This window comes from Genypterus blacodes, unplaced genomic scaffold, assembly GCF_046128005.1.
Source record: "Genypterus blacodes isolate CSIRO-AG114 ecotype Tasmania unplaced genomic scaffold, CSIRO-AGI_Gbla_v1 ptg000112l_1, whole genome shotgun sequence".
Lineage (NCBI taxonomy): Eukaryota > Metazoa > Chordata > Actinopteri > Ophidiiformes > Ophidiidae > Genypterus > Genypterus blacodes.
The window spans coordinates 394,029-420,039 of NW_027466916.1; the positions used below are offsets into that span (position 1 = coordinate 394,029).

General features: G+C 45.0%; 1 protein-coding gene across 1 annotated transcript; it reads left to right on the plus strand.

The window, feature by feature from the left end:
- kiz (kizuna centrosomal protein) lies at window positions 1–25,534 on the plus strand. Its single transcript, XM_076161773.1, has 15 exons — window positions 1–89; window positions 420–482; window positions 886–1,048; window positions 2,495–2,566; window positions 3,995–4,607; window positions 4,755–5,031; window positions 7,930–8,049; window positions 8,896–9,060; window positions 9,900–10,050; window positions 12,115–12,310; window positions 12,732–12,794; window positions 14,102–14,209; window positions 14,588–14,657; window positions 21,800–21,846; window positions 23,159–25,534. The coding sequence occupies exons 1-15, from the start codon at window positions 16–18 to the stop codon at window positions 23,260–23,262; spliced, it is 2,286 nt and encodes a 761-aa protein (XP_076017888.1). The 5' UTR covers window positions 1–15; the 3' UTR covers window positions 23,263–25,534.
- Window positions 25,535–26,011: the final 477 nt, after the last annotated feature.

Genomic DNA, 26,011 nt, shown 5'->3' on the forward strand with positions numbered 1-26,011 from the left:
GCTAAAGCGGCGGAAATGTCACGCCTGGCTCAAAGCGCGGACCTATATTATGAAAAGGTTGCGTCGATTCAAGAAAGCATGCGTCAAAGGTGAGAGTTCTGGCGTTTCGGCGGGTCGCAAGTAGGCCTTGTTCGGAACCACGGCCTCAAGTCGTCATCTACGCCGGGGAGGAGCCTCCTCCTGTCGGCTGACCGGGAGAACAGCGCGGCTAGCCGGCGAGCTAAGAAAGCTATTGTTATGATAGTTCTTGTATGCTAACCTGGCACGACTGAGACGCTAATGTTTGCCTATTAGCTTTTAGCTTATGTCCGTAGCTTCTTTGTCGCTAATTTGTAGAATAGATTCACCACCAGCCGACTTATTACCTCGTTAATTAGAAAGAAATGCGATGGAATTAATACATTTTGCTTAATTAACAGTGAGAAGCGGAGGCTGGAGTTGGAGGGGGAACTGTTTTCTTACTCCATGTCAGATAGAAGAATGTAAGTCATCCACATTACACAGCTGTCACTCTGCTGCTCACTCCTGTATCTTCTTGCCTCCAACGTTTTTCATAAAAGACACCATAGCTCTAATGTATTAATTATTTATTATCACCAAATTGTTTCTCCTAAATGCTGTTGAGTGGCATAACAGATAAAGTACACAGTCATATCAATGTTTTCATTTAGAGAAATAAAGCTCCTGAAATCTTTTTTGTACCAAACATGACTGAAGTAAATAAGTGCTTGTTGAATACCTTGACGTGAACATGAGAGCTGGAAACCACATTTAAATATTAAATATACTGTGCATAACCTTTTCCTTTTGAAAAGTCTAGCTCTTATTTTTGACAATGCCTTTAGATCATACGTCTTTTGAATAATAGTTCTCCACTGCCTTCAGCTCACAGATAAAGTGTTCCAAACTGCACAGCTATCTGAAGGAAATCAGTGACAGGGAAGCACAAGCGAAAATGAGAAACCTTGAGCTTCTGAGAGATGTGAAGTGCATAGAAATTAGTATGAAGGAATATAGACCCGACCATGGCCCCCTGCATCAACAAAAGGTATGACACAAACACACACACACACACACACACACACACACACAGTTACATATTTTCAATTTACTTCTGGAGTTATATTAAAAACATCACTGTATTAGCACCCAGCACACATTTTGGTCCAGCTTGAACTATTTAACTTTAAATTCTAAATTATTTAATTTATGTTACAGTAATTTATCCAATAGACTACAGGGATTTAAGAAAAATACATTAATTCTTACCGGTTAGTGTATGTATGTATATAAACTACAAATAATAAGAAGCATAAAGCATAATGGGATATTATTTTAATAATGAATGAAGATATACGGTCTAAATGAAGCATCTTTATACACATTTGCCTTAATGTCCTGCACTAATTTTAACACAGTGTTGTAATATTTGCCAGCAATTGCTTGATGTGACAATAGTAAACACTCAAACAGTGCCATTTATCATGACAACCAAATGAGCAAGGGAGAAAACAATGAGCCAGTCAGATTATCACTTAAAACTCAACGACAGTGCTTGACAGCTTAATATCAAATTAACAAAATTGGCTAATTATGACTGGCTGAGTTAATTGCCCAATATAGAGACTCTGAAGTGCTCCAGAGGTTTATTCATTCGCTTCCCTCAAGCAGTTGCTTTATTTCCTCTTGATGCTTTATGTTTGCTGTTATTTTGGTTCCCCTGTCTCCCTTTGTTTGCAGTGTAGAGTCGCTCCAGATTCCTTGATTTTTACCTCTAAACAATTATAATAACATCAGGTATGAGAGATTAAAATGGAGTCATACACACACAGGCAGCAGTGGATTTACAGTTGTTAATATTTTTGCTTAATATGCCAGCGTTGCTTTGTGCACAATTATGGCAAACAGAAATAGGTGAAGCTAAATGTGACTTTATATTAATGGACATCTTTGTTCCTGTATACTGCCATTGTTTTGACTATAATGCGTGGGATGTCAGAGTAATCCCACCGCCTTTAACACAGCCATTATGGGTTTTAAAAAAAAAGGAGTTGGGATTAAGGAGGTCGGCGTGGTTTGTCATATAATTGTTAAAGGGTGTCAGGAGCCACATTGAGGACGCTCGCCAGGGAGGTTTGACGTTGGGTTACTTTTAATTTAACCCTCTCCCTTTTCACCGCAGTGTGTCTGAGTGTTTGTAGATCATATTGGAACAGGAAGGAGTGTTACTGCATTATCCTAAACAATTTCCAGTGTTTGTGTACAGGAGGAAAATATCTGTGACACGTCCGCTCCATCTCTCTGTCAAATTATTCAGAATATTGATTAACGACATAGGTTAGGTCATCATCTCTGCCATTTCCTTTAATTTATTGTGCAAGAAATTGAATTTCTGTAATAAAAACGTGATAACTACATACACGTCTGTCTGTCTGTCTGTCTGTCTGTCTGTCTGTCTGTCTGTCTGTCTGTCTGTCTGTCTGTCTTTTCACAGGCTGACTGCTTGAATAAAATTTCCAAATTAATGGCAGCAAGGAAGAAAAAACAAGCACTTGAATCAGCAAAGGTAGCGTTCACAAGCGTGTACTAATAATAACAAGACGTGTTCTGAAAGCATGTATGTGTGTGTAATCATATGTAATGTATTTGTATTTTCTACACGTCACTTCATTTCAACCACATATTCTGTGATTTTCCGTGTGTGAATTTGCGCATTTTGAAAAAAGGTACTTTTTTTTTTTAATGCTGGATTCTTTTTATTTGAAATGTTTACACGGTTTATGCAAATCTCTGTTATTTCAAGCTGTGTTTCCAGCTTTAGAATAACACAGGAAAGTCGACATTATACAGGGTAAATCTGTGGAGGAGTCTACATTTAAACTGTATCTGTAATAGCACAGGTGTCTAATCCCGGCTGGTGCATCGGTACAAGCCATGTAGTTCAAGCCCATAGCTGCTTTCTCCCTTAACTTAAAGCAGTTAAAGCTCTTTTAGATGAAACGTCTAAGACATCTCATAATAACTTGGAGCATGCTGTCTAGAGCAGTCACTTGTAACTGTGTGCAAAACCCCCCTCAGCCTGTCGATATTGTAATGAGCGAAATGGTACCGTCACTCCATTATGCATACAAGCCATTGGCTGGCAGTGTGCATGTCCCTCAGGCTGCAGCATTCATTAAGGGAAGCTTACCGGGCTGAAAGCTGGAGACAGATGATAACGGGATATGATTTTCATATTTAATACATTCCTTGGAAGAGCACGCGCGTGCCGCAGATTGATAGAAGAATCAATTGCTACTTTAGTGAAACACTTTCTACTTTGCCCTGCAGCTACCGATGGAATCACTCAGCCAAGAAATTAACTTTTCCTCTTTTTTTTTTACCTACTTTGTGGATCTGCTGGGCAGGCTGCATGGTTTACAGTGAATGTTATTAAGCAGCTAACTGTTTGGTATTTAAGACGCTTATCAGAAAAGAAACAGAAGCCATGCTTTTTGTTATTATGTTTGGAGGGAGGCTTCTCTGCTCCCCCCCCCCCCCCCCCCCCCCCCTCCCTCGGTGACATTGCAGACATGAATCAAAACTTGTGTAAAGGATTTCTAATAAGATTAAAAGTGAAAACATTGATCCGGAGACGTTCTTTTACAAAATGCTGTGAAGAGAATTGTGACCTTGGCCCAAATAAGCTGCACTTATTCAAAATTAAAAAGTGGATAGTTAACACACTCATGCTGGATTTCTTTTAGTGGCATCATTTCACTTTAGTTAAGACTTAACAGTTTCATGAGGCCAAAATGTAATTCTCAATTGATTTGATTATGAGCTTAGAGAAATACCTTCTTTTTAACCTTTAGATGCTTTCCAAGGCCATGTGCTACCATCTTGACACCCTCCTGACTTTGTCTTCTGTAATTATGTTGTAAAAGCAAAGCTGTGATGACGGAGATCTCCTCTTCCAGTAATGATTCATCATTGTCTGTTTCATATTTTTAAGGTGGATTCTGCACATAAACACCAGCACGTCTCCCTCCGTCACCCAGCTCAGAATGTTACACAACCGGCGGTGGTTTTAACGGGCTGCCAGACCTCCAGAGGGTCTGATGCTGAAGCTGCCGCCACAAGTGTATACTCAGGCCAAGCATTGCATCGTTCACCCAATCGCAGCGTGCACTCCCATGAACGTCTACCAAGTGGCCTTTTCAAGGACTTCAGAGTTGGCGGAGAGGATGCCGCCGGCAACCGAGCACATTTATCAGATGACATTTCGGGATCAAACGATTCCCCCGATGGCTGTAATTTGAGTGACAAACACGAAAGCACGGTGGCAGCGCTCCCATCCGTCCATGCCTTAACAGGAGCTGCCGGTAATGTGTCTCTTCGAGGCGATGATGAACAGGCACCTTCACCTCCAGTGACCTTGATGGCGCTGGAGAAGAATCCTTTGTCTCCCAGCAGCAGTAGTTCCACGTGCGTTAAGAATTCCCCCGGAGAACACGCTGACACAGGAGAGGAGGTTCATCAGCCGCCCGTAATGGAAGAAGCACAGACAGATTGCAGCCATTTGATGCCTGAAAAGCCTTTTGTGAAAGAGTCTCAAGATAGCCCAGGTCTGCAGCGTTTCTCTGACTTATTCCGTTATTTTATATCGCTGTGACATTTCTAGACTTTCATCATGATTGGAGTTCTCTTTATTTGCAGCTGAATATTTATTTGAAGGCGTCCATAATCGACCCTTGCACTGTGTCTACATTCAGGAAGGTGCCAGAGCGTCGACCCACCAAACTTTGAGCCGGACCTGTCAGCGAGCAGCGCCAGTGACCTGTCCCTTTCCCTGACACAATCTGAAACAGACGTCGATCTTCCTGAAGACGGGGCTTGTCAATACAGAGACTCACCTGAGAGGAGCGCCACCACTGGAGGGAGAGAGAAACACAACCCGCACAGTCCTGCATCATCCCTCCACTCTGAGGGGTCAAAGGACAGAGTGCAACTAAATTGTGATTCCCCCGCTTCAGAACAAAGAACGCAAAGGTATGAAAGAGCGAAATTCAGCTTGTAGCTTTTTCCAAGTCACATTTTATGGCAAATAATGTCCGTGCTGTACTGTTATTGTTCACTGTTTAGTCCAGATTTGATTCCAGGATTCAAAACTAAGCGAGCTCACAGAGGAGAGCGTCCATGCATGACCACAATAACCCACAGGGGAGTTTTAACGATCGCTGGAGGTGAAAACGCCACACAGTCCACCATGACACGTGAGGCTGACAGAGAGGATTGTGGGAGTCACGCCTCATGTCCTCCGTGTTCTCTGTAGCGCAGCAGCAGCGGCGGCGGCGGTGATGCACCTTATAGAGAGAGCTCAGGCAGGACCTGTGACCAACAATATTGCCATAATCCAAGATAATGCTGTAACAGAGCAATTTTCTGCTTGAGAGACCTCAGGAAGTCCCCAGTGGAGGAGGAAATTTGTGGAGCCATAGAGTGTTCTGGAGGGCGGGCATGTGGACAGCACTTACTGCCACAAATCCTTGGCGTGATGATGGCCTCTGAGTTGAAGGATCGTTTTGGATGGAGCCACTGAAAAGCTCCAACGTGAATATCTGCGCACACAGCCTCTGCATTTAGTCTCATAATGTAGTTTTTGTTAACATCTACCTTTTATTGGACATATTTCTTCTATTATTTTTAAATTAAGCACCCATTACAAAGACAAAGAAGCCCTCTGAGCATCATTTATGATCAGAGCATGGATCTGAAGCCCTGATGTTTTCTCTTGTGAGAGTGTTGGCTGTGTGCTGTGTTCCTGTGCGGTCGGCTGCAGTGTTTATGTCGCGACCTCAAGAGAAGCTGCAGTTAGCCTGTGCTCGGGAGAAGATGGTGGGGGCCGCAGCTTTTATTGTTAACACGGAGGGCTTCTGTGTATGAGGAGAAAACCAGAGGCTTTGATGTAAAGCCCGGAGAGAGAGCATCCAGCCTCTCTCTCTCTCTCTCTCTCTCTCCGTCTCTCTAACAGGTTAGAGTTTAAATCGCTCTCTCCGTTCATCTCACAGTCAGGAAAAACAAGCCAGGGCAATTCATTAGATTATCCCATTATATTTCTACTCTAGCCTTGGCGGGGGGAGTGAGGGTGGACAGATGAAATGTCCCCCAGGCTTCTTGGAGACTCATCATAGCAGCTTCACTGTGTCCTGCTCACTAACACCTTCTCCCTCGGCTACACGACCGTTCTGCTGGATTCAAGATTCAAGACGCTCTTTTGTCTGTCCCAGCATCACTGCATAAGAGCCGCAGTCATTTCCTGAGTTGTGTGGCAAATTTGTCGATTGTTTTTTGTCCTTAATCATAACTTTGAGAAAGTAAACATAAACAGTAGGCATAGAACAACCTTTACCTTCACGTGTCACGCATCATAAACATTCCAGTACAGCGTGATAATCAGCTCATACAATGGGGAGGAAGCCCCCCGGAATTAGTCTTCTGTGTGCGCCCCTGTCGCTTTAAGAGCTCCAGCTGACGAGCGTGCTCCCTTAACACCCAGCTGCTCTCCACTTCACTCTACCAGCATTTGACTTTCACATGTTTCATAACCATTGTTTAACTATATCTTAAAAACTTCTCCAGACAGATTGTCACATTTAGTTATGTGGCTAAGACACAGACACACTGAGGCTAATCCATAACCTACAGCACATACACACACATCACATATACAGTGCTACTGAATCTCCACCTGGTTGCTGCTATTACTTCTGGCATATTTCCACATTTCTTTGTGTTCCATTTGCCGTGTGTGTCAGCGCGGTGAGGCACCCCTGACACCAATCACTCAGCGGTGAGGCCGTGCTATGTGGTAAATCACCTCGGAGACGCCACTGTACGGCACGGAGCAATATCGCTGCAGAGAGGCCGACCTCTTCCTCCGTGCTAACAATACACTCCTGATGATGTCAACACATGGACAACAGCAGCATCTAAAGTGAGGTTGGAGACCTCAACATGAAAGCTGGCACACAATACAATGAGAGGGAGAGCTTTGCAGAAAAACACAACTAATTCACTTTCTCCCTCTCTAAAGGTCTCTTTTTGAAGAGCATTGACAAATAAAGTGGAAAGAGAAAGATGACTATTTCAAGGCCCACGCTGACGATAAGGGGAGAAAAAAGTGCTACTTCAGCCACATTGAAGAGGACTTGGCACAGACAGATTGCACACTACAGAATGTCATGGATATAATTCAGGCTGCCAGCTTAATCACAATGTTACCAGGAAACAACCTGCAAAAAAAAAAAGGGAGCGATTGTTTGCTGACCCCTAACCCAGGAGCCCATTACAGATTGTCATAAATTCTTTTTGGCCTCTTTTATGTCTGGGGGCTCAGGATCTCTCGGCTTGGGTTTTTTTTTTTTTTGTTTTTTTTTTTTTTGGTAGAATTCAATGAGGGCCACCCAGAGCTTAATGCTCAAGACAGAGATGAATTCCCAATATCCACATGCATTAGGCATCCATTTCTCATTTACAGCCTCACGCAGGCTCAGATTAAAGCCTAAAGCTCCCAGAAAAGAAATCATATCAAGTCTCCATTTTTCTAGAAACCTCCTTTTCATTGAAGATGAATTTATCTTAGTGCTGCATCATTTATATTTGTTATGTCTGTGTGTCATTGTATACATGTTTATACTCAATATTTGATATTTGAAATGTTTCTTATTCAGAGGAGGTAGCTTCTTTTACAAGGTCTGTCTTTGAATGTCTGCTAACACAAGCTATCTTTCCTCTCCTGTCATGTATTTACCATCAACAGACAGGGTTTTGTTGATTTACTTGTTGCAGCAGCATTGTACTGTTCAACATTCTCTTGCCGGTCCTTGGGTATACAGGTTATTGAAGAGATGTTGAATCAGGGATTGATCACATGTGGTCTTCTTTCAGACTCTCTCAGGAGGGACTCTTTTATCTGCTGGACAGCATGGAAGGACGACTCCATGGTGAGCAGACCGGCATCTACGGGGACGCTTCTATAGAAGACAATGGGATCCGTAGAGTAATCAGGTATCTACTTTCTCTCAGGTGAAATTCTCTTCTCTCCTCGTCTAAATCAACCACAGTGTGTATTTTTAATCACGGCGGAGCAGTTCCTATCACCCGAGGAACACATTTCCCAGCTGCCAAGTGCTCTCACTTTAGCTGAAGTGTCATCGCTCAGCACTGACAACATGCACACGTCTTCATTTCTGGATTGTTATAGTAACCAGCCTGTTGAATTGTTATTGGCGTGGAGATGGAGGATGGAGAGTGTGTTTCATCGTTAGCGTTGTCCATTTGTCAACAGCCTTTTATTTCCCACAACCTGGTTAATTTTCCTTAACTGCTGTTCAATTTGCTGGTTGTACTTTGTTTGGTGGCGTTCTTGGACCATAATGCATCCCTACGTTCACAAAGTTCTCCTGCTTCTCACAGTCCGACTCCTTTTCAGGTAGCAGTTAGAGTTTTTGAGTGAGAGCCAGTTGTTTCCACATGAAGTATTCAGGCATCATCTTCTGCATTTACACTGACTCAGCTCTGTGTCTCTGCTTAATTGGCTACACCTGTAGTTTATAAACAAATGGCAGCTTAGACTGATTTGAGCCTAGTAGCTCTCTCAAACATCATCTGATCAGGCGCGTGAGACAACGAAAACAGCCTAGGCGGGACAGCGTTATTTCCCCGAGAAGTGATTGATCTGTTTTTCTTTTGATAATACTTTTCTATGATGTGCATGAATTGAAGGTTTAGCAGCTGCAGGGTGCCCACCTGACCTGACCTGGCTCCATGTGCAATAGGTGACTCTCTCTCTCTCCCTCTCTCCCTCTCCCTCTCCCTGTCTCTACATATATATAATGTATATATACTGGGCAGGCTTTGTAACAGTGAAGCAAGCTTGAACGAGGAGGACCTTGAAGTGTGTGGAGCAGTCGTCCTCCGTGAGCTTCAGAGGTTGTCATGGAGCACGGCTGAGGGTTGCCTGCTGCCAGAGGAGCTGGTGAACGCTCACCAATCAAGCATGGAGCTGAAAGACATAAGGTCAGAGTTTGCAATTTGAGTTTTGTAGTTATGGAGATTTATTGTTGTATTATTTATTTTTTATTTTCGGTTCACTTTGCATAATTTTTGGAACACACACACACACACACACACACACACACACACACACACACACACACACACACATACACACACACACACACACACACAGTGCAAGCATGCTGTAAGTTAGATAATGGTGTTACAAAGAAAGAGTTAATTCCACTTCTCAGACAGAGTGGCGAGCTTACCTGTGCATTACTGGACCAGCTGGTAGATCTCACACCCCAGCTTCTCTCCCTGGTCCATAGATGTAAAGGTCATCGCACGGTGTCATCTTCTGTGGCTACGCTCCAGGGGTGAATGTCATGAGTAAATTAAAATGCCCCTATCTGTGACTTCCAGTCCTTTGGATAATGAGTCGGTATACTCTGAGCTAAATCTGTGCTCCGCTTCGCTACTCTATTGATTTCACGCCGACCTCACCCCGCTCACATATACTCAATCCAAAGAAACACATCTAGCCGTGTCATTTAAGCGCCACTCTCCTGTTGAGATGCCTGTTGGCTCTTTGACCTTTCATCCAGGAGCTATATTACTGCCTGTGTCCATCTAGTGTTAAGTGGAATTCATTTCTGATCCATGTTGTTTTCCACGGCCCGGCGGTAAACACTCTTTGGAGGATGCTTCACAATATGCTACACAATATTATGCTCTGTGTGTAAAAACTCACCGAGCCTAAGTTTCCTCGATAATCAAAGATCAAATCTAAGTACGGCTTATTTTTCATTGAGAGCTTCTTCCTCCCTCTGTCCGTTCCCTCATCCTTCCCTCTGCAGCACCAGCCTCCCACCTGATGCTGCTCAGCTGTGGGATCGCTGGTTCAAGCACGCCCTTCTGCTCAAGGAGCGGCATCTCCTCAGCACCGAGCGCCTGGTCCAGCTGTTCACGCCGCCGCTGCTGGGGCGCCATGCCACCTACAGCCACCAGGTAGCGTCGGCAGCACACACACACACGCACACACTTGTCACACAAATTGGAGGTCACACCCACTCCCGAAAGAGCACATATCAAAAGATATTTGTGCTTTGACTGTCGGAGATAAATTTCCATTTTTTTGAGATTTCTGCACAAAACTGAAAGTGTTCTCCTCCAGAAGGTGAGCGTTGGTTTTGTGGAGAGTTTTATGCGATACTGAGTGGTCTCTTTGTGTCCGACGTCTGAACTCGAGCCCTGGCTGCCTACTCATCAGATTGCTCCGCACAATGACCGAGACAAAAGGGAAACCCTGACCCACACTCTAATCACAAATAGCAGCCTCTCCTTGGCTTGTTTCATGACCATGTGGCCGTCTCATGTGAGAAGCACCGGCCTTTCATTTGGTAGTCACCAAAAGTATGGCCATCAGCTGGCCTCGTGTGAATGAGGGAGCCATTTAGGTCTTCTCCACCACTTACAGGAGTATTTGAAATTTCCCACTCATTGACCTTGTGCAGATCATGCTCAATTAAACCAGCAAGGAAACTCTAATGAATATTCACACCTACTGTATACACACACTCAAGGCTTTAAGGTGATGCTTGAAGGGAGAGAAGCACTGAATCCCACTTTTGTAGCACTGCTAGACTGCACATAAATACATGGCAGGTTTGTTTGTTTTGTTTTGTTTGCATTGTTGACTGTTGTGAAATCATCTGTGGGGGTTTTGATGGCGCGGAGACGTCGCTGCAATGTCCCTAATGCAAGTGAGAGAGGCGAGGAAGGAGACTGAGAACCTCTTGAAAATATGAACTGACAAAAGGAAGAGAGGCGCTGCCATCTACGTCATTGTGTCCAAGTGCGTTAAGAAAAGCCTGAGTGAAAATCTTTTCTCTCTTTATTTCTCTCTCTCTCTCTCTCTCTCTCTCTGCCTCTTCCTTTCTCCATTTTTTCCCTCTTTCTCCCTCTCTGTCCGCTCATAGAGCAGCTTACTCTCTCCACACACACACACACACACACAGAGAGAGCAAACAGAAATTTCCATTCACGTCTTTGCCACACAGCCGGGCTACTCTGACAAATGGGAGCATGAAGCTCGCATGCACACACTCAAAGAGGCCCTTTGAATATTCAAGTGCTAACAGTTGCATTCATTGATATTTAAAATGCAGGGGGTCTGCTGGAGCCCTCAACCCATGGTACATTTGACTCAATCTAAAAAAAATAGACTTAAGAACAAAGATGCATATCGGGGACAAGGATCAAGACACTTTTTTTTATTGTGATGTGGCATCAAATACAAACTGGCAGGCAGAGAGACTGGCATGTGTGTTTGTATCTCTTCCCCTCTCAGAAAATGAAAGCTTGTACATTGTCAATCTTCACTGAGACCGACTGATAAAAACTCGCCGTGTACTTAAAGTTTGACGCCGGCGAAATCCTCCTGATCGTCCTCTCCATATTAGTGCTCATTAAAAGTTGCACACGGCCATCTGAGGCTGAGAGGCAGCGTTTGATCACAAAAGAGAGATGCTGATGGCAGGATTTGATAAGGACGGCGGAGAGAGAGACGAGAGAGGAGAGAAAGGAAATCGGCGTGTGGCATCTCCGTGCTCCTCATCTCCCGGAACAGCTCCTTTTAATTGTGTATCCTCATCTCCCCAGAGATAAAAAAAAAAAAGAAAGAAGCCGAGCTGGAGAGGGAGGAAGAGAGCAGTTTGTCTCAATCCTCTCAGCCAAGAGGAGAGATATCTGGAACGTGTTGCACATTAACGGCAGGGTGATTGCATTCTTTAGACGCTTCTCTAATCTCATGGATGAGAAGAGTAGGCGAGAAAAAGTGATTGAGAGGGAAAGCGAGAGCCAAAGTGTGCAAAATAATCTTTTTTGACTTAAATGAGTGAGAGAATTTGAAGTTATTTTCTCCTGGTGTTTGAACATGCACTACAGCTTCACCTCTGTGCGAGCAGCCGTGGCCAAAATAAATGACTTCTCTTATCGGCCAGACTTTAATTTGACGCCTCCCTCGCAATATTGGAACAATTAGAAAGTGGTTTTAATTTGTGCTGCTCGCAGGCCAAAGTGCTGCTGAGGACACTTCTGTCCCGGTCCAGTGAGGAGTGCCCCTCACCACAGGAAGAGAAGGAGGAGGAAGAGGAGGAGGAGGAGGAGGAGGGGATTGATTTGTCCTCCTCATGCGGCCTTCCTTCTCTGCTGGCTGACGGTGGAGAGTTGAAGCCTGCCAGACCGGTACAGAACCAACCCGTCCAAGGTCAGTGACCGTTACAATACGAGAATCCTGCACCGACTCGTCTGACAGCTGTAGCACATTAAGATCCATTTTGTTATTAAACTTTTCATTTTAACTGCCAGTCGATTTCTTAAGGCCTGACAGACACTTCATCACTCCCATAAGTCTGTTGTTGCACCATAAAATGGAGCGAGACCTCAAAAAGAACAAATATTAACGACCCTTTTTTTTTTTAAGGAGAACCTCTGCAGAGAAATAAAACTTCTGTTTTATGAAAGAAATCAATTTCACCATAGAAATTTGTGATGAATTCCTCACAGCCTCGCTTTTTTATACAGGCCGTTCTATTCAGGGAGAAAGAAAGACCCCCATTCCCATTTTTATCCGTGGACTCCCTTCCTCCCTGCCACTGCCCCTCACTATGCCATTCCCTTTCTTACAGAACTACAAAGTACTGAAGAGGACAGCCAGGACGAAAGCCCCGTGGAAAGTATTCCTATTAGAGGTAAAAAGGCATTGGCGGTGCCCCAGCATTCACACTGTCCTTATGTTGTGGTTGGTTTTCTTCCCACTGCAGTGAATAATGGGCTCCTTTTACGCAACGGCTGAGGCAGGATGATCAAGGTGAATCCAGGGTCAAAGTCCCACCTGAAGAGCGGCGCCGGCTCCCTCTAATTATCCCCCAGAAAACACTGGACGCATTTTCATCCTAGTTTGAGGCATTCTATCAAAATTGATAATTTGTTGGCCCGGAATAGAGCCGGCTCTGTAATTGTAAGGATGCCGGGGTGGGAAAGCGCCAGAGAGATCTGTCCTCGGCTCTCATTATCTTCTAAACAATGCTCCGGCAAGGGTGGACTCCAGAAATGTTAGATGTAAAGGCATCCTGCGAGCAGTCGGTGCGCCGATCCCTCAGCCTCTACCTCTGAAATGTAAAGTAATCATATATTACACTTGGTAATCAGGTTTCCTACTGAGCTTTTCATGTGCTTGCATCCCTAAGGTGCACAGCAAGCAAAATGAGTCCAGCTTCCAGTCCCTTCACTTAATCAAAAGAGCCATATGACCAGTGGCTCCAAAAAAATCTGGGCTAAAGATTTGGAAAGCCAAGCCTTCTGCTGGACTCAGACACCTGGCAAATGGCCCTTCTTTGCCAAGACATGCATGTTTGTTTCCTTCATGTTCTTTTAGGCTCCATGTAGAAACGTCTGTGTGTGTGTGTGTGTGAAGCTCTTTGGCTGGAGTAAAACTGTACTTGATATATTGAGTCCTTTTTAGAACATGATTTAATACGGCATTAATTAGAAATGTAAAAAGTCAAGCGTTAAGCTCTTAATTCAGCTTTATACTTCACTGTGTGTGTGTGTGTGTGTGTGTGTGTGTGTTGCAGTAGCAGCAGCAGCAGCAGCATCTTGACACAGTTGCCCATTTATTATGTACTTTACATCTGCGCTGTTGATTTTACCAGAGCAGTCTCTCTCAAATATGATAGCTACTTTAATGTGCAGGAAAGTCGTTATGAGTGCTTTAAAAACAGAAAATCAATCACTGCCTTCCCGATAGGGGATGCTGAGATAATGTGCCGTGGTAATTGCTGTCTCATGGAAACAGTTGCTGCTCCACCGGCCTTAAATCAACAGCTTAGCTGAGTGAGCACAGTGCTTTCACCCTCTGTGTCCCAAAGACTCAGCTACTGGAGCGTGTTGTCTCATCAAACACACAAACCTCTGAAAGTTGGAAACCTGGGATTTAAACAAATATTTGACCGTGACTTCTGTGTGTGTTTGTGTGTGTGTGTGTGTGTGTGAACAGAGACAAAAGCATATCAGCTGCTTAAACAATCTGCCATGCAGGAAAGGCTTCAAAGTTCTGGAGAGGAGGAGGAGGAGGAGGAAGAGGAAGATAATGAGCCTCCAGCAGGTAAGAGATGTGGTCCAGCCTGACTCAGTCAACAGTGACCATATGTTCTCACAGCACAGACACACATGTTTAGGCTGGAGGACAGTCAGAGGCCAGAGGTCTGAGTAATGAATCTCTCCAGCCTCTCTGCAGTGTGAACTCGTTTTAAAGTCACACGCCTGCAGTTTAACAAACTTTTCTACATCAGAACTCGCTCACTAACACAATGTCCGTCTCTGAAATCTCCTGTTGCCGTATCAAGTGATCCCATTAAGAGGTCCCGACACTGACACAGTTAGCCTCTCACCACATGTCTCTATTTTAATCTGCACTGTAGATTAGCTTGTGATTGGGCCGCCAAATCAAATGGTTTTATGTGCCTCTGTTTGCTCTTTTAAGGAATAAATCAGGAGCATGAAGTGGACCTTGGGAGGGCCAAGCTCTCCTCACATCAAGACCCTTACCCTCGGTAAGAACGCTGTTATTATTCAACGGGCCACAGGAAATGGGCCACCAGACACCAAAGTGGTTGATGTACATTTGCATGGCCGCTCTCATAATTCCCTGTTCATTTCCATAAGATCAAGGGGGTGCCACCCATTAACTCGCTTACAAAGACAAAAGCTCCCCAAAGCACCTCTCACTCACCGTTTGTAGCGTGGGTCCAGGTTTTAGAAATCAAAAGCAAAATGGCTTCCATAAAGATAAAGTGGAGTCATAATCTCCGTGTTGTCAGGCTTGTTGTCAGAGTGTAAACAGATCATGCCAAAAAAGAGAATCAGGCACAACTGTTATGGAAGAAGGGGACTTAAGTGTCGACAAGGACAAATGTTCTTTCATTTGTCACCATTGAAACACATTTAGGCTGCTCAAATCAGAGCCATGAGTGGGTCGCAAAAGAACATCTAATGATAAATAGCTTGGTGGAGTCTAACGCCATCGCAGTTACATTTGAATATCAACACGACTTCATCAAATCTGCAATTGCACGGCGGGTCCTCAGAGCACCTCTTCACTGCCAGTCCATTTGGGCTGTAGTAATGGCTGGGTAAACGTTATGAGGAATAATCTTCTCTGATTTCATGTGATTACTGGGCACCACGCTGACACAAGGGCTGAAGTCTGCACCTCCCTGGCCTGGCAAGCAGGCACTCCCAGCCTGCCTATTAGAGCGGGGAAGGGCCTAATGGGCCGCCTCTATTGTGGTCCTCATAGCTGCTGATGTCTGCCGCTGCCAGCCCCGCGGACCGCCGTCTTTAATATACATGAGCCAATTTCAGGCTCCGGACCCTCTCAGGTGGTGCCTGTCGCTCGGTCATTAACACGCATGGGAAGCCCGCAGGATCTATGATTTAAATAAAGAACTGGAGAGAATGATGAAGGAGACGAGGACGCTGTGACACGGACACAGGCCAGGAGCCAGGTGTGGACATAAGTCAGATGAGAGGAGTGGATCTGTGTGTGTGTGTGTGTGAGGGGGAGGACAGGCTGTGGTGACCGTGGTCCTCTGTGCGGTCAGATGACCGTGCTCTCTGTGGGCTTCTGCTTCTGCTGGACGCTTTAGATTTAAGCGTTCCTCACTCACACACACTCACTTCTTGCGCTTTATTGCTTCCACAAGTGGTCTGGAAGCCCTGCACTTAAGCATAACATGGCACTGTGCTCCTGCCCTGCTTCTCCTCTTTCTCTCCGTCCCTCTCTCACTCTCTCGCCCTTTTCTCCGTCTACTCGTCCCTCCTCCTCCTCTCTGATTGTCTCCTCCTGTATTTTCCTCTCCCCCTCTGCATCCTACTTGTTAATTATTTGCTTTATTTTGTCAGTGAGCTGATGAGTGACATCAAAAGGAGGATGGAGCTGGACTCAAAACACAAAAATGGCTTCCTCTCTGTTGTCTTAGACAATAATTATGATTTGCCAGTTAAGCCTAGACTACAGCCGAGGGATTGTAGTTTAAAGCAGAGGCTTTGGTGCAAAAAATGCATTTATAGCTCTTTGTGAGGCTCCTCATTATGTGTGGGCCTGATTCATTAAGTAATTGGTTTGCAGTTGTTTACATGAGTATTAAGGCCCTCTATTCAGGGCCTTTGAGAGATACATTGTGCAAATGTTGCATGTTATGAATGCAGAATGAGAGGCGGGGGGCCAGGCCTATTGGCCAAACACTGCACTCGGCTGAAAGGCGAGAGAAAAGCACTGGGTGCTGCTTTGCATAGCAATGACTGGGGCCTTAATAAGCTTTACAGATTAAATACATGCAGTCTATACAAGATGCAAAGAGATACTCTTAACACATTTATATGTGCTCATTTCACTATTATGGCATTGGGGAGAATTGAGGTCTTTCATTTTCTTTTTTTCCTCTCTCTCTCTCACTCTTCCTGGCTTTCTCCCACACAGTGTTTTTCAGTCAGATACTTTGATTGAATGTGCTGTTTATTGTATTATAACTCGCAGGGAAGCGACGGATCTGCAACATTTATTAAGGATTTCTCCATTAGAAATCTTTTGCTGTCTTTGTGAGTGGCAAAGCAAAATCACTTTGTGGTTGAGTGGGGATGAAAGGAATAATGCACGAAGGAGTGAGTCTTAATAAGCAGCTGCACTCCATGTAAAGACCACTTGTTCCCCTTTGTACGCGAGTGCATGCCACTGCTTCCTCTCGTGCAAAGAATCATTGTGCTCCTTTCTACTGTAGGTATTTCAGATGCCACTCTGTTCTTATTTTATTTTGGGGTTTTTTAATACCTTTCCCCGCCCCCTCCCCCCTGTTTTTGACACTAAAAATGCTTGAACACATGTGCACAGACACACACACACACACACAACTAAACCCTTCAGCCATCAGCCGGTGTGTTGATTGTTGTGCCTAGTGCCTGCTTGACAAAAACCTTGACTCAACAATTAGTGGTTTACAGCTTTGCCTTGGACGACAGGATGTGCTCAGGCATCCGACCTCAAATCACTCACTCACTCCCTCCCTCTGTGTGTGTGTCTCTGTGTGTGTGTGTGTGTGTGTGTGTGTGTGTGTGTGTGTGTGTGGGGCGATGTGTGTGGCATTTTCTGACAACTCACTGTGAAGATGGAGGAGTGAGAGGCAAAGGGAACAGAGGGGGACATAGAAGTACAAAGCAGGAGATAGAGGGAGACAGAGAGATAGGGACAGACAAAGAGACTGTGCAGCACATTTCCTTCCTGTGAGGACGCAACACACTGAACCAGTCCCCCAGAAAGCACCACAGCCAGTCAGTCACTCAGTGAATCCTGTCGATGCTTATTTTGCTCTTAACACACACAAATCCACACCGAGAAAGTCAATAAGTATTTATTTTTGACATTGTTGCTGTTTTCTTCTATCTGGCATGAGAGCAGCTGATCCCATTCATTCTTCATGAGAGTGAAGCAGACACACACACACCAGGGCGAGGGAGGGAGAGAGAGAGAGAGTCAGGCCGCATTTAGAGGCTCCAGCCAGAGGAGGTCACTGTCCTGCACCGGCTGCTCCACACAGCCACAGACAGACGGAACACAGCCCTGCAGAGACAAATAGACACAGGCATACAAACAATCACATTTATTTCTGTTAATTCATTTTTAATTAGATATTAAACTTTTAGCCTCAATCACTGTGCATTTTCAGAATCATCCAAAATTTTGTTTTGATGAAGGCAATCAGTGATGAGGCACAGCAGGGAGAAAGAATCCTTTACATTTGAGGGAAAATGGGAAAATGGTTGACATATAAGATCATATGGAATATCTATATTTGATAAATCATATCACTATAAATATGGTGATATTTTCATAATTGTGTGTGTGTGTGTGTATAGCAGCAGCATCTTGAAGTGTGTGTGCGCACGCTTCATGCCAGCAAATATGAGCGTATCCAGGTTTAGGGCACGTTAGCCTCAGATGAATGATCTTTCCCTAAGCCTTCCCTCACTCTGGCTGCCACCAGTCAGGCAGAGAGGGAGAGAGAGAAAGAGAGAGAGAGAGAGAGAGAGAGAGAAAGAGGGAGAGAGAGAGCAGCTCAGCCTCCTACCTCGCTCCCCTGAGCTGCAGTACTCGCCCGCTGCCAGCAGAGAGCACTCACACGTTAGAGAGGGCCCACTCACTGTGTGCTAGTTGCCTCTCACCATTTGCCCCCACTGAGGGCTGCATCCTGCTCCCATCCGGGCCTGTTAGAGTTAGAGTACATCTAAACACAGCCTAAACAATGTTAGCGCGGGGTCATAGCTGGGATGGGAGTAGGAGTTGATGGGAATGATGAGGTGATGGGTCTCCCTTTACCTTCACACAAGCACTGCAGCACAAAAGTGCTATTGTGCTATTAGCATTTGTGTGTGGGTGGCGGGAGCTTAAAAAAAGCCAGGGTAAATAAAAGCAGTTTTCTGTGTGTGAGTGTGTGTGTGTGTGTGTGTGTGTGTGTGTGTGTGAGAGCCGGCTTTAAATGCTGGGTAAGCATTATTTCCTCACCCTCCTCACCATGTAAGTGCATCTTACATTCAGTCTTCCTCTCTGACTGGAGTGTGTTTGGTATGAAAGATGTTTTATGAGTTTGATATAAAAGCCATAGGTTTTTGTGTAGAGGGAAGAATAGGAAGTTTATCACCTGTTCAGTTCTTGTAACTTCATGAATATATGTTTTCCTTGACTCCACTTACTTCCCTTAACTTAGTGGTCAGATACTTCAGCCTTTCACACATTTAACTGGTATATCACTCACATTATAATGTTAAATCATAATAACATCTCCTGTATGTAGGGATGGAGCATTCATTGCTGCCACGAGGCTGAAAATCAAAAATCATTGCTTCTATTTGTTTGTGAACGATACATTTTTATAGCTTCTGTTTTAGGTGTTAAGTAACTTGTGTAAATCTGTACATTTCCTGCCTCCAGCTCAGCTTGTAGAGAGGTGACCTCATGTAAAATGGCGTCTGATTAAAATCGTAACAATAGCAACATTTCCCTTCAAGCCCTAGCTGTGTTCTCTGTATTGAACTTATCATACAATCTGAGCAGATCCCACTCAGCTATGTGACACAGCTGTGAAAAGCGTTAACATGTAGAATAAACAACAAATATGAAACAATTGCAAATGCCAGAGAAAAGAGAAAGAGGCAGAGGCACTGGAGGAAATAAAGGGGCATTACAATAGCTGCAATTTGCATCATTTTACACGTTACATTCACCTCCGTCTAGCAGCGGCAGAAAAACAGTGGCCAGCCCAGTCTTACATATTCAGATCATCGCCTCAATTAAGGGGAAACTCAGCAGAAGATGAACAGGCATAAATGTTTATGGAAAACGGAATATTAGATTGGCGGGGTCAGATCCAGATCGGGCTCTCTATGGTAATGGCCCCCGTCTTGAAATCAGTCCCGTCCCCGGCTGAAGTGGAACAGCTGATGGCCCATTCCCGTCCCGGGGGGAAGTTAGAGAAAAGAAAGGCCCAATTTACGCTCCGTAACAGCTATTATTGTGGCAGAGGAGAGGAAGTAATCGCGTGGATTATTGCTGTATTTTTTGCCCGGCGCGTGGCTGAGAGTTGTAAATGGATGCAGCGGTCCCCCCTGGTTTAGTCGTGCCTGAACTACTTCTGTACTTTATCTCTTATTTAATTTAAAAAGCCCAGCGTGGAGAGCAGGCAGGTGTCGTTGTTACACCGACGCCTTAGACGTCTCTCTCCCACCTGGACCCAAACGCTGACCAGCTCGTCTTCATCTCTGCACCTTAGAGCCTAAATTCACATTTTTATATAGTCAGATATTTTAATTGCAGGATATCAGAGTGTTTTTGAGCATCCTGTCTGCCGGGTATGTAAATGTGCCACCTTTCACTTCAATGCCAGCGTTTATTATGTGTCTCCAAAAATTACCATACAGTGTCGACTCCACACATCACATCACAAACAGCCATGTATTGCAGGATCATTGTCTCAGACGGTGAAGCTCTTCTCCCAGCTGGAACCATTCTCTACTGTAGATACGTGGAATGAATGTGTAGTTTTGCATCCAAGGTTGAATTCATCGAAAATTAGTACTTGACAGTGGCACTATTGTCTTTCCTCTCTGTTATTTTGTCATTCTAGTGAGCCGAGTGAATGCAACCGTGATGAAACCTGACTTCTGAGCTAATGAGTGATGAACACAAACAAAGCTGAGGAGACAAAATAGTCAAACTCAAAATAGACCACATGGTAAAAATGTGTCTCTGTATTTCTCCTCCTCCTACCTGCTATTCAGTCACATCCGTGTATGTGAGTAGATGTGATAACGCGTGTGCTAAACGACACACACATCAGGACACTTTAGCTCTGATTATCTATCGCCTCCTTCCCTTCCTGCTCCCTTATTTCACATTCTTTGCATTGCTTTCCATACACATAGCATCTGCTCCAATTTAACAGGGTTTTTTTTTTTTTTTTTTTTTTTTTTTTTAAAGTGCCAAAATCTCCCCCAGAAGTTAAGTACGCCCGTCTGAGCAGATGCACCAATGTAGCAAACGTCCTGTAGGAAGCCCTCTCTCTCCTAATGGATGTGACGCTTTAATGATCACACAGGCTGTAATGCTATGTTATACAGCTCCTAGCTCAAAGTGCGATCTGCTCACAGTCAGGGGGGGGGCGGCGGGAGCGGCGTATTTTTCTCTCATTCCGCCATAAGTGGCAAAAAAAGCGGCGTATATATAGTTTAGAAGATAGCAGCTGGAGCGTTGCCAGGGTAATTTGGTTCTTAGACTGAATGTACAGTCGCATGTGCCAAGACTTGGGAGGGAGAGAGAGAGAGAGGAGGAGAGAGAGAGAGAGACAGAGAGGGAGAGAGAGATGATGGTGATTGAGAGGATGACAATCAAACAGGTCATAGGTTTGAATGGATGCAGATGGGGGAAAGGCACCGTGTCACATGATTGTTTTGTGCTCCCATTTCCAAGCAAAGCGTCGGCGCAGATACAGAAAGTCCAAACAAATAGGCCATATGGATATGTATGCTAACCTGGGCGATGATGATGAGGATATATTGTGGGGGGTTTGAATAGACCCTGTGATGATGTAAATTAAAGAGGAGGCCTGTAAAAGTGGAGCGGGGCGGCGGTGGCGGCGGAGGGTGCGGGGGGCGGGGGGGGGGCCTCGTTGCATATGCATCGAGGCAGATCAAAGCCTTTTCGGAGGTCATGCATTTACATAGCGATATCACCGGAGCTATGGGAACCTGGCAACCCCGTCTTTGGACCGTCTGTGAATAAAGAGGGCCCTGTGGAAGTCCTTCAGCACAATTACAACAGGAGTCAAGGAAGTTCCCTTTGCTGCTGCGGCGAGGCTTAGCTGGCAGATCTCTCACCCCCCCTCACCCCCCCCTCCTGTTATTGAAGTGCGTATCCTCGCTTCGCGTTTGTCCTAAGTCCATTTGGACCCATAGAGATGTGGCGTTTGTGCGGCGTGATGGTTTGTGTAAGTGTTTATTATCTCAGCTGAACTTTTCCCCACTGGTTATTTTTTGCGTACGGCTCTAAATTCCTCGGCTTAAACACTAATCAGCCTCAGTCCTTCGCAGAGAGAAACCTTGTGTAATAACTTTCCTGGGCTATTAATGTCTGCCTTTGTGTCTCCAGGATGGGGAAGACGAACTCAAAGGCTCCTTCTGTGCTACAATCAAAAGGTGAGTTAGAAGATGAAGTCCTTTCAGTCACTTCCAAAGGCACCATATCACAAAACATTCCTCCCAGGCCACTCTAGAGAGGCTAATGTGCAAATACACCCACAGATGAAACTACAGTCAACTTCAGTCTTATATTCATCTGCTGTCTTGGGGGGAAAATGCTTTTTGAGAATCCATGTAAATGAGGAGTAGCCTTGGAGCCAAAGCGAGGTCGCTGGAGTCTCTGAGCGCTCCGATGAATAACCACAAAACATTCATGTATTAATGAAGTTGGGGCTTTTTATGAATGGGTCTAAACATTACCCTGGCAGTCATGGCAGAAAGTCATGTGATCAGTCTGAGAAATGGCCCCATGTAGTCGCCATTAGGTCGGGATCCAGATTTTCTATGAGGGTGCAAAGTCTAGATGTTCTTCACAGCATGTGCAGATGTCTGAGGAGCTCTTGGGTGTGTCCTGGTGTTTCGTGCTGCTCCCGTCTGCACACGCCAAACGCTCGTCGTCTTAATGGTAACTGAGCGATACAGGAGAGGTCAGGGTTCACATTGCGTAGGGTTTGTCCCCATCACCTGGAGAGAGAAAGGCCCACAAGCCTCCATGTGATTTCTTTGTATAAACTGATAAACTGATGTCATCGTACCTGCGCTACAAAAAATAACACACACACTTTTTTTCCACAACCCTCATAATATAAATTTATCTTTCTACCGAGATGTCACATGAAGTCCTTTTCAGTCAGCTGAGATCCACATTCCACAGTTTTTCCGGGTTATTGTTGCTTTCAGCGACAATGTCAGCCATTAACATCTGCAGCTCCTCCATTTACCCGGACCGTGCGGGCTGCTTCATGCTTTGTGGACGCAGCCAGGGACACATTTGCATGTGCTTTATATTACGTGTTTTGCCGCACGTGTCCTTGATCGCATACAAATGTGGGTTGAGCAGCCAAATCCCAGTGTGTCCTCAATTAATTTTGCCTGTTATCAGCGCTGTGTTTTAAGCATTGGGAGCTGCGGTCAGATCACCCAAGGCGCATGTTTGTGCCAACTGTGAACAAGACACCGCTTTAACACAGATCAGTGTGTCGGCGAAGATTTTCCATTGTGAAATCAAACCCAAGGTAAGCTTTCTTTTCACAGCATTCAACCCCTGGAACACTCATCGTGAGAGGCCAGGCCTCAATAAAGCCAGGACAAAGGCAGAAAGTCAGACGTGTAAAAGGTTACACTTTTTTTGAAGGCTGGATGAGGGAACGCTCTGCAAACAAGTTCTGATAATATAATCATCTTTTCCTTTTCTTCATTCTTTGTGTAGCTTTCTGGGGGGAATCGGAGGACAGCGGCTCGGAGATCGAGGCGGCCTTACGTCCTCAACCTTTCAACACAAACAACGATGACTCCGATGACTTCTTCGACTGATTGTTGCACTGGAGATAGTTCTGAATATACAACATGGTATCACGGTGAACCTTCACACACTTCAGCCGCCGGCGCTTTATCCCCCGACCACTGTTTTAACCCAAGTCGGGTCTGCTTTGTAAATCAAATGCGCGCTGTATCGTAAAAACAAATAATAAATGTGATAGCTCTCACGCCGGGTAAAGTATGTGAAGAGTTGTCCAACGCTCTGATGTTAACCCTGCTTCAGTCTCTTTATCTGAACAACTCTCGCCGCTCGTAATAACAGCTCGAAATAGATTAAACGGATCTTTTAAAGCGATTTGTTTGCACTGGGCTGGAAATCATGCATTTGGAATGCCGCGAGCATCTCCGAGTGCTCTGCCTCCAGCATGCTCGAGTGTAGTGATGTGAGTCACCTGTGAAATGACAAAGCACAATGGCCACTCTGCACGCTGCTACGCGACCCGCCGACCCGCTGAAGAGCCCCGCGTCTCCCAGGGCACAAAGTATGGCAGCGTTAACAAACTCCCAATATTTACAAGCTGCCATAAAATGCTCAATGTGATGTTTTTTTTAATTTATTTTGTTTACAACGGCTTCTTTGGAAATTGTGCTCGGGTTGCAGAAACGCCGAGCCGTGCGTCTGCTGTGGTCTGTGTTCTCGCTGGAACCAGTCAGGAGCAGCAGAGCCTCTTTTACGATTGATCATATTAAACGCTTTCCCTTCCTATTAATAGCCCCGACGTGCCGCGTAGGAGGATACATTCCAAAGTTTACATTCAGGCTTCATTATGTATGAAGCTTCCAAATCTGGGAATCTGGGATTGTGGTAAAAGCCGCTGTCGTTCAGTGTCAGTAGGATTCCATTAGTCAGCTTTAGGTGACTTTACATGCCTGAACCTTTTAAAGTAGGACTCCACACTCATTACCAGTAATGGCTTCAGCCGGCTCTGACCCGCCTCAGAGAAAGGGACCGTGGCAGAATGATTTGGAGTTTACTAAAAGGCTCCCTAACATAATATCCATGTTAAGGAGCATGTCAACAGATACTTGTGCGTGACAGATATGTGTGCGGCGGAAGCGGAGTAATGTCGCTCTAATGCCTGGCAACACAATCACATTTGAAAGGAACTTCGCCGCAGAGGTGACGGCGATATTCAGTCCCTTTCCTTTCAGAAAACGTGCAACGTGTTCCGGCTTATCTTGGGAATTTCACCAAATAACAGATCGGAACAATGAGCTTGACATCAGACTGACCGAGCTCTGATGGGCGACCTATAGAAGAAGCTGTACCCACCGATGAAACCGTGTCAAACGTGTGGCTAGGGAACTATAAGATCCCTTCAGATGACAGTAGAGAGGATCTGACCATGCGTTGTGTTACGTTCCACTTTAGGACCCAAATCAAATCAAATTCATGACAGAGAATCCCCTGAAAAGCTGATTTACAAGTGGCATTGGAAAGAGGAGAGAGACTAAAACGTTCTGCATGTCTAACAGCTTTTTCTCTCAAAATTGGAGGCATTTGTTTAAATATCAGGGATAATAGCAGCTTGATTGGCTGGAAGAGGAAGCCTTTTCTTGAAAATTGGTTTGAAAATTGGAAAAGTAAGCGTGTAAAGCCGTTTTTGTGTAATCAATGATTGTTCATTTCTGAAGCGGCGCGTGGAGCCGGAGCCTTTAATGCGGGGCCTTTTTAATGTGCGGCGCTCTGATTCGTTTAACCTTCAGTGGCAGATAGAAAACGCATGTGAGCGAAATTAATCACCATAACAATAAAACGTCTATAACAGCGAGTCGCCCATCGACCGTCACATCTACGCCGGTCAAGGTCTGTCAGGCTGACGGACGCTGGGTTTTGTTAAATGTACATCCGCAGTGTCTTTAGAAGGGAGGAAGCCTGAGGAAAAGCAGAGATGATGGTGACAAAACGCATACAAATACATGGTGTTATGGAGAATTGTGCGTTTATAGGAGTTATTTTATAATAATGTTGTTGTTCGTCTGCTAAGTGAACCTCTGTGCTTCAACCTTTCCTGTCTTATTCAATTTCAAGCAGTGATTTCCTAAATTTCACAGAATCCTCATGGCAGCCTGGGGTCACTGACAGGGATTCTTAGATTTTTGTAATTGGTGGCAAAATTGTGATTCTTTTTTGGGGAGCAATCGACACCAAAAATCAGACGTTTGCCTGCGATCGTTTCACTGACTGAAGCTGAAACGTCCTGATGTTAAATATTGTGTCCATTTCACCAAAGTGACAATAAAGCCGGTTTGGCATTTTGATATGTTTTGGTTTGGTGTCGATGCTTTTAGATCAGATCTCGTCTAACATTACATGCGGTGAAGTGCAGCGTGTTTACACACCCTAATATCACACACAGTCTCTCCTGACTAGCACAAAGCTCTCCAAAAGGAAGCGGACGAGTAAAAACTCTCTAAAAATCCTAACTCATAAAGGAAAGAATGCAAGAAACCTTGAGAGAGGCGCTTCAAGGAGAGATTCCCTCTCCTGCAAGCGGCCATGGTGCAGCCGAGACAAACCACAAAGAGACGGAAGAGATGTGATAACAACCGCACAAGAAAGGGAGAGAGGGGGAGAGGTCGCTTCCCTTTACCTCTGGCCTGGTCCTAGGTTTGGTCCTGGGTCTGGGTCTGGGTCTGCGGGGGTCCCAGTCCTGCACCAGTGACTCCTACTGGTCGGTCTGAGGAGCGCAGGATATGGCTGACCTGCGTTTAACTGGAGACAACTTTGAATATGAAAGAG